The sequence below is a fragment of the Vespula vulgaris genome, chromosome 24 (assembly GCF_905475345.1).
Source record: "Vespula vulgaris chromosome 24, iyVesVulg1.1, whole genome shotgun sequence".
Classification (NCBI taxonomy): Eukaryota; Metazoa; Arthropoda; class Insecta; order Hymenoptera; family Vespidae; genus Vespula; species Vespula vulgaris.
In genome coordinates, this window is record NC_066609.1 from 218,156 (window position 1) to 227,500 (window position 9,345).

Consider the following 9,345-nt stretch of genomic DNA (forward strand, 5'->3'; position numbering starts at 1 on the left):
GCTGATATTCGTAGATATTATCAAAATGCTCGAGTACGATAGAACATCGATATCGACGTTATTTTACCTCGTTTTTCCGCAATGCGATTGCGTCGGTACGACGTGAGCGATATTTACGAGCGTTTCTTTATAAAATCACAGATAGGTCACTTATCGCGAGTCAAACTCCGTAATAGAATTATAATAAGACGTTCTAATCGCCCGCTCGAATTCGTAAAACTTTTCCTTTCGCGCGTTTTTTTTTTGTTTTTCTTTTCTAAACTCTTCGAAGTTTTTACATCGCATTCGAATTTCAATATATAAATTAACGTATATCTCGTAATTGTTGAAAACTCTTTAACGGCAAGTAACGCTTTTTATGAAATTTCGATTTTCGTAAAACGTAAATTCGTCTAATTCGTTCAATTTCCACAGGGATTGCTCTTACGCGAGAAATATATTTGTAGGTACGACCGATCGGGATCAACGGACGTTTCGTATCGAAGACGATGATCGTAAAGCTGGCGCCAACTTGCGAGACTTCGAGGCTATATACGGTCGTCCTTAAAACATCCGTAATATAATATTTCATTTTTTCGAGTATCGAATACCGACACCTACTTCGTATAATTCGTGTCGATATGAAAAGTGAAAATAGATAAGTTTAAGCGGACGAATCTCCACGTCGATCATCTTCTACGAAAGTTGTTTCTTTAACTCCTAAGAAAGAAATCGATCCCATTGCCAATTTATGGTCCGCCGACGACGCCGACGACGAAACAATGACCGTTAAGATCGCCGTTCATGGTTCACGGTTAGTATTATTGCGGCACGTAGCATCGCGCGTACACGTAAGGACAACTCATACCGAGCGGAGAGGGGAAAAGAAAGAGAAAGAAAGAAAGAAAGAAAGATAGAAAGAAAGAAAGAATAAGAGGGAGAGGAGGGAGAGAGAGAGAAGCGCACGTGTGCCGCTCGTCGCACATCCTTCCGCGAAAGCTTGTCTCACGAAGGAAGGCAGGTGAAAATTAATTGTACGGGTTACCGGCTTGCTCGAGGAACGTTCGAGGAGGAGGAGGAGGAGGAGGTGGAGAAGAAGAAGAAGAAAGAGAAGAAGAAGAAGAAGAACAAGAAGAAGAAGAAGAAGAAGAAGAAGAAGAAGAAGAAGAAGGGAAGAGGGACACGCGTTTACTGCCGTCTTCTTGGCGGCGCTCAAAGTACGGGTCGTCGTACACACACAGGATGCGTCGATCGATTTTGCCTCCTCTTACCCTCCGCGACGCCTGTTTCCCTCCGACCTATCATCGTCCTCTCTCACTCTCTCACTCTCTCTCTCTCTCTCTCTCTCTCTCTCTCTCTCTTTCTCTCGACCCTTTTCTTTCTCCGTCCATCTTTCTCACGCGCGCACGCACGCACGCACGCAACTCAATTCGTTAATAGTCGCACCGGTCCTCGAAACCAAACCCGTCGATAAGGGATATCCGCTATCGTTGCGAATTTCTTTCTCGTGCGTCTTCACATTTTCGAAAGATGATATTTTCGTATCCGACGAATTTATATTTCGATCGGAAACGAAAGAGCTAACGTTATAATAAAAAAAAAAAAGAGGAAGGAAAGTTAACCGCTGATATCTTTATTAATTTTATTAATCAGCTACTACCCTTTGCGACAAATTTCTTTCCTGCGAATAAAGTATATTGCTGGATAATTAAAGATACGGATAGCGATATTAAATTTTTCAAGGGCGCTGAGAAGGAAAGAGAGAGGGAAAAGGAGAGAGAGAGAGAGAGAGAGAGAGAGACGTCTAGTCTTTCTTTTTCTTTTTAAGAAAAAAAATGAAAATTATTTTCGTGTTATAAAAGTTGTCTCTGAAGAGGTCGAGAGAAAGAGGGAGACGCGAAGAGTAGTTGTGAAAAACTTTCTGACCTCAGCGCTACACTTTCTTTCCAGAAAAGTGGAACTCTGAAAATCGGTATGCGAGCGAGCGATAATTATCGGGAGTAGGGCGTCGTCCTCGTCGTCTCCTTTCTCCGATGCAAAAAATTAAGCGACGCGCGTGAAAAGGTGGGGAGAAGAGAGAGAGAGAGAGAGAGAGAGAGAAATAGAAAGAGAAAGAGAAAGAGAGAGGGAAATACAGGGCGCGTATTTACAACATCGAAGAGCGAACGAGCGAACCGGTAAATTTACCAGCGAATTACCTAGTGTTCCTTACCGCGGTGTAACTCCGACGAACGCTCCTACGGAGCGGATTTTAGGCCGCGCTCGTAAATCCGGTTCTCCCACGGGGACGGTGGCTGCGGGCGGTAGAAGCAAAGAGAAGAGAGCTCCGCGCTTCGCCTCCAGCCTGCAAATTTAAGGCTTTTCCAAAGGTGGTACGCCTCTTACTCTTGCTCCCGTTATCGCTCGGACTTTCGACTCGTCGAATATATATTTTTCCAAAAATTTTCTTCGATCTATCGAAACTAACGGTTAACATCGGGAAATTTCCATCGGACATCTTGGTGCGAACTATCCTACGGACGATTCTTCGATACCCATGGATCAATTTTTCGACGCGAAAAAAAAAATAAAAAAACAGTATCAAAGACGATTAACGAAGTACAAATTTTATTTTTTATTGTTACACGTTGTTGACAAAATTTGTATAAAAGATATGCGATACAATTCGTTGATTCGAATTCGTTGTATTCTATTTTTATATCGAAAAGAAATTTGTTATCAACGATGTAAGAAAAACCAAAATAATAAAGAAACGATCTATCCTGTCCGTTCGTCTTAATAATTTTGTTAATATACGCACAAGTAGAAAAGAAAAGTGACGATATAAAATCGTATCCTTCTTTGTTACGAAGCGTAAACATTTTTAATTAAAGAGCTTCGATTTCATCTGTACGATGTTGCCTTTCTCAATTCTCCGAGGCATCCTTTAGCGCTTATTAATCAGCGACAACACGTGAGAACAATCTCAATATAAAGGACAAACTTCGTTGAATTATACATAATATGTTGTTGACAAATATATATAACAAATATATATATGTGTGTGTGTATATATATGTATATGTATATACACACAAATATATATAATGCATAGGAGAGAAGCAAAATTATTAATTCGAATGTGTTGTATTCTACTTTTACATCACGAGAGATTTGTCATAAACAGACGTAATCTGTACTCTCTGGTCGTTGATGATTTTTTAAATATCTCGACAAGTTCGAAAAGAAAACAGTGATACAAGATCGTATTTTAACTCTCATTGCGAAAACACTTTTTCGTTCGAAAATATCGATTTCATCTCTACGACGTCGTCTTTCATCGATTTTCCGAAAGATACTTTTGGCGTTTATTAATGGGTTCACCGTGAACATGTAAAAACAATTTCGATATAGAGCTTGAATTATCCGTAAAAAATGTTTCATTCAAATAAAAAGCATTATCTACGCCATCTGGTTGTTAACGGTTTATCAAATATCTGCATAAATTAAAAAAAAAAAAAAAAAAAAAAAGCGCTGATATAATACGACATTTTCTTCCTTCGTCGTAGACTTTTAGTTTGAAAGTTTCTTACGAACTAAATCATCGCTGTAACGTCGTCTTTCGTCGATTTTTCGAGGCATCCTTTAGCGCTTATTAATCGGCGGCAACCAACACGTGAGAACAATCTCAATACTACGTTTCAGATCGAGTATAGACGAAAATGGCGGATGTCGAGCATTCACGACCTTCGGTCGTGACACGCGCAAGGATATCCGGCATGGGGTGGCCGCGAACCGACTAATTATATGCGTGCGATCTATTTTTCTTTTCTTTTCTTTCTTTTTTTTTTTATTATATTTCACTTGGATTATATCGTATAGAAAAGAGGGGTTGCTAGAGAGAAAGTTGGAAAAGTTGGAGCTCGTATTTCGGGAAAACAGCGATCTTCGAAGGGTTCTTATCAAGGACGTTTCTCGGAGGTGGCTCGTTAGCGGACAACGGAGAAGCCGCGAGGGACGATGAGAGCGTCGTTTTCGTCTTCGACGGATGGACGGAGGAAGGGAGGGAGGGAGGGAGGGATGGAAGGAAGGGGAGGGAGGAAAGGGGGAGGGAGGGAGGGACGAACGAAGGAACGAACCAACGAACGAACGGACGGATGGACGGACGGACGGACGGAGGAGCAGGGGAGGGTTGCGGAGGGGTTGCGGAGGAAAGCGAACGACGACGACGACGGCGACGGCGACGGCGACGGCGACGACGACGTCGGAGAAACGCCGCGCGGTTCGCGATACGGGTTTGCCGAGAGGAGTGGAGGGATCGGGAGAGGGAAGGTTCGGTGTTGGACGAGCAAGCGTCAGCGGTGCCGAGAGAGCGCGCGAGAAAGGGAGAAAGAGGGAGAGGGAGAGGGAGAGGGCGAGGGCGGTGAGGGGAGGAGAGGAGAGAGGGAGAGAGAGAGAGAGACGCGGTAAGGGAGGAGTTGGCGGAGGAGGAAGAGGTCGGTCAAAGGGGTGGGGAGGAATGGGGAGGGGCAGGAGAGGCGCGGCGTGGAAGAGAGCAGTGGAGTGGGGAGGAGCGGCGACGTTAAGAATACCCCGACGGTGGTCGACCGGCAGAGCAGTTGAGCGTCGCAATTCGGTGCGAGAACATCGTCTGGTCGCGGGGACGACGCAGCAATATTCTCGTTCCTCGTGCCATAACGAAAACTAGAGAAAAAACGACGACACGACGATCCGTTTGCGCGCTTGCGTCTTGATGCGCATAGCTACGACGACGACGACGACGACGACGACGACGACGAGTCGCATTAGATCGGTGGCGCGTTTATCCGAGCGCGGTCTCTGCGATTTATACCGCGTATCGTTAGTCTCTTCCTAACGGTAAGTAAGCTCGAAAAGACGAACAGACGATAGTAGATAGGCGTGCGGTTTCATAGTGGTGAAAATCGTCAGTGATCCGTGGTTCTTGGTGACGGTAGGGATCGGTCCGAGCGCGTAGTTCGGGGTTAACGGAGAACGCGCGTTCGAACGTAGAAGAGGGAGACGCGATCGTCGTACTCGTCTTTCGAACAAGCAAATAGCGTCTTGTCCCGATGAGGGGGGATTCAGCGAGACCGGGTAAACGGCCGCTACGCGCGCTCTCGGCGTCCGAGAAGATGGATGCGATACAGAGGGTCCACGAGGGCGAGAGCAAAGCCTCGGTGGCCAGAGACATCGGGGTCCCAGAGTCGACCCTTCGCGGATGGTGCAAGTCCGAGCACAAGATCCGAGGAATGGCAAGGAATTCCTCGACGCCGGACAGCGAAGTGCACTCGCCGGCCTCGTCCTCCGGCACGAACAACATCAACCCTGGAAACATACCCGCTGGTGGATCAGCCAACGTTTCCAGCGAGGACGAGAGTCCTTGCGTGAAGAGGCCGAAACTGGACCAACAAACGTCCATGACGGCCACCGGCAGTTCGTCCTTCCTGACGAACAACGACATTTGCCTCGACATAAACGACGGCAAACAACAGCAACATCAGCCCGACAACAAGCACAAAATAGATTACGTCGGGCTTATGACGAGTATGGCCAATATGAGGCCGGAGAACAGTTCGTTGCTGCTTCAGCAACTGGGCCTTTTGTCAGGCGCGACCGGCAGCCTGGCAAAAAATCTTCTCGGAATGACGGCGGCCGGTCTCTCGCACGGTAGCACCGTCGGCCTCGTCGAGAACGGCCTCCAATACACAAAGAGCACCGCGACCAATATGCTCTCTGGATGCAACGGCGGTGTCGGTGTTATCGGCGGCGGCGTCAGCGGCGTCAGCGGCGGTCTCAGTGGTGGTAGCAGCAGCAACGCCGGAAAGAGACACAGCATCTCGGCGATAGCTCCGGCGCAAATGGACTCCGTCGCCAAATCTTGCACGAGGAAGATTTTGCCACCGGCAGCGGAGGCACCATCGACTCCCGTTCCTGCTTCCCCAAGAAAAACCAATGATAACGTCGGTAGCAGCGGTAGCGGTATCTGCGGTATCGGCGTTCAACGTACAAAGGCGAGAAAGGAGAACGTTATTACTACCGGGCCCGGTATGTGCGGCGGCAGCTCTACGACCACCGCCGCGAGCAATAACAAGAGGATCGACGATGCCCTCTGGCTGTGGCTAACGCAGCAACAACAACTCCTGGGACAACAATCGGCCGCGTTCAATCCCAGTATCAATCAACAAGACGGCTCGTGGTTCTGGCAATGGTACAAGCAGTGCAGCTTTCCGTTGCTCGCGTCTACGCAAACGCCGACGCCTATCGCGGCCAGCACAGCTGCCAGAAGATCGCCGAGCAGAGCTAAGGCCCTTCTCGACAACGTCCTTTCCCACAACAACAACAACAACAACAACAACAACGACCTGGAGAAAGCGAGGCGCGGTATCGTCAACCACGAGGAGGAAGGAATCGATTCCGTCGCGGAGGACGTGCCACGGAGCTCCGAGGAGGCGATCGAGCACGCCGAAAAGTTCCTTAGGTGGTTGGATAGATGTTCTGAACCCTCCGTCACGAGGCTTCAGGTCTTGCAATTTAAATATCTCTTGGACAAATTGAAGGCGTGTAGAAAGAAATCGTCTAGTTTAAAGCATAGCAGAAAGTAGGCGAGCGCGCGGCACTCTGTGATGCTAAATATATAATCTTAAGAAAGAACGTGTGTGTGCGTGCGTGCGTTGCGTGTGTGAGCGAGAAAGAGAGGATGAGAGAGAGAGAGAGAGCGAGAGAGCGAGCGGGCGCGAGAAAGAGAGGGAGAGCAGTAGGAGCGTGTAAAGGACGCGAGCGCGCGACGAATCGAGTAGAACGAACGGGGACCGCGATGGAGGGTGACACGAGGTGGGGGGAAGAGGGGGAAGGGTGTCGGGCGCGCGGTTGCAAAGAGACGAAGAAGGATGGATTCCAGCTTCTATTCCGCGAAGTCCCATTCGGCGAACGGCGACGATAAGCCTCGCGCGCCGATAGCTCGCGGCTTCTCTGCGAGAGCGGTAGAAACGAACGAGAGAGCGCGTAATCGGAGAAGTATGTAATATTAAAAAAGATAAAAATAATAATAATAATAATAATAAAAATAGAGTCGGAAACAAAAGTAGAGAGGAAAAGAAGAGAGACGCGGAAAGATGGGTCGTTCGAGAAATCGAAATTAGAGGAAATAGAAAAGCGGGGGGAGAGAGAGAGAGAGAAGAGAGCAACGCGTAAGCAGAGAGAGAGTTCCGTACACCGCACCGTTGCAGCGGCGTGTGCCGACGATTCGTGTCTCGCGCGGTAGTAAATAATGCCATGTGTAAACGTGGTTACGCTGGCTCGGGGGAGGTCCTCCTCCGTGGAATAGCACATGCGCTCACAGAGAGTAATAAAGAACTTTTTTATGAATGAAACAACTCGGTCGGCCGGTCCCTCCGCCCCACCACTCCGGCGACGTCGGCGGCGGCGGTGGCGGCGGCGGCGGCGGCGGCGGTGGCAGAACGGCACAACGAGAACCACCACGAGCTGCGCCTCCTCCTCCTCCTCTTTCCCCCTCTTCTTCTTCTTCTTCTTGCCTCCTCCACCACCACCCCCTTCGTCTCACGGCGGCACTAGCGCGAGTAAAACGGCTCGACACGTTGCTACTCCACCGCTCCTCTCTTCTCCTCTTCTCTTCTCTTCTCTTCTCTCTTCTCTTCTCTTCTCTTCGCGACCGCACACGACACACCAGCCAATCCGAAGTACGCGCGGGAAACGTTATTATTGCTGCACCACGAGGAGAAACGCCGGTCGCCGAGCGTGGCGCAAGCAGTCGGAAAGACGGACAGAACGAAACGAAACGAAACGAAACGAACGAATATAACGAATATAAACCACCTCGCTCGCCTTTCTTCCCTCGCACCATCATCATCATCATCATCATCATCATCATCTTCCACCTCCTCCTCCTCTTTCTTCTTACATCCTTACGATACCTTGTACCAAACCTCTTTCTTCTTCGTTTTCTTTTATGAAGCGAACAAACCATGCACGTACGCATGCACGTCGTACATGATTTTTTTTCTCTCTCTCTCCCCCTTTCCATACACGGTGAAACGCTCTGTTCGTTTTCGGAGGAAACGCGAAAAAAAAAGACCGAAAGAAGGAAGAGGAGGAGGAGGAAGAAAGGGGTAGAGGAAGGAGGCGAAGAGACAAGAGACGGCAGAGAGACAGAGAAAATGTTAAGAAGATAGAGAGAGGAAAGAAAAGAAGACACGCGCGCTCTATACGAAAGGACGGGTGTCAAGGACAAACGGGCGATGGCGCGCGGACTCGCTTCGTGAATCTCTCGATTTACTATCGCACGCTCGCTCGTTCGCTCTCTCTTTCTCTCTCTTCCTCTCCCTCTTTCTGTACATCTCCCTTTTTCCTTCTGCTCCTCTCTCGGCCTATCCAAGAAGCGTAACGCGATCGCCAAAGATCCTCGAGGCGACGTAAATTCTTTTCTCCGTTCTTAATATTCTCTCCTCGGTCGCGCTCCGTCACGCGACGCTTCTTTTTCCTGCGCTTTTAAACTCCTTCGACTTGTGTACCTTCTTTCTCTCTCTTTTTTTCTCTTTCTTCTTTTTCTTCTCTCGTTTTACTTTTTTTTTTTCTTTCTTTTCCTTTTTTTCCCCCTGTTCCTTTTTGTTTCTTTTTTTCCGATAACGCCTGGAGGAGGCTTCCAACGCGAGATAAACGCCGTTCGTTCTTTTTTTTTTTCCTTTTGTTCTTATCGTTTACGACGTTCCGTCTTTCGAATAATTTAATATGCACTAAACACGCTCGTTTCTCCACTTAGTTACCTTTCCCTTAGATAATCGGACCGAAATCAAAATACATCTAGATCGTAATATGATCCGTTTATTCCCTTTCTATCGAAAGATTGTAAATAAGAGAATATACCAAATTTCCTGAATATGGACTGTTGTAATTAAGATTTAATATGATATATCGACTCTCTAGACAAAGTATTATCGATCGATCTATTGTTTATCGTTCGCTTAACGTGTAAGTTTTACGTGCGTTCTACGCGAGGGTGCAAAAAAGAGAGAAAGAAAAAGCCGTGCTCTCTTTTCCAAATTAAAAGAAGTGTGAATGACTTCTCGAAGTAAACAATATATATATATGTATATATATATATGCATGTATATATATTTAAAAAAAACAAAAAAGAAAGAGAGAGAGAGCAAATCGATTTTCGCAAATCGAACGTTTTCGTCGAGGCTCGTCGTAACGATTTCTGACATCTACGATTTTTCGATGCAAAACTATATATATATATATAAAAAAAAAAGTCGCGTTACTTTTTCGAATTTATCGGCGAGCACATGATTTTTGTAGCGAGCGTTCTCGCAACGATTCTACCTCTCGTTTTTGTTAACGGTTTTT

At 47.2% G+C, this 9,345-nt stretch overlaps 1 protein-coding gene across 1 annotated transcript in view; it reads left to right on the plus strand.

Annotated features, from left to right (window-relative positions):
• The first annotated feature begins 4,572 nt into the window (after positions 1-4,572).
• Positions 4,573-9,345, plus strand: part of LOC127071978 (protein distal antenna-like) — an 8,463-nt gene continuing 3,690 nt past the window's right edge. The window contains exon 1 of the mRNA XM_051011935.1: positions 4,573-9,345. This exon is cut by the window's right edge and continues 3,690 nt beyond it. Within this exon, the coding sequence (XP_050867892.1) occupies positions 5,049-6,581 (1,533 nt within the window). The 5' untranslated portion in view covers positions 4,573-5,048 and the 3' untranslated portion in view covers positions 6,582-9,345.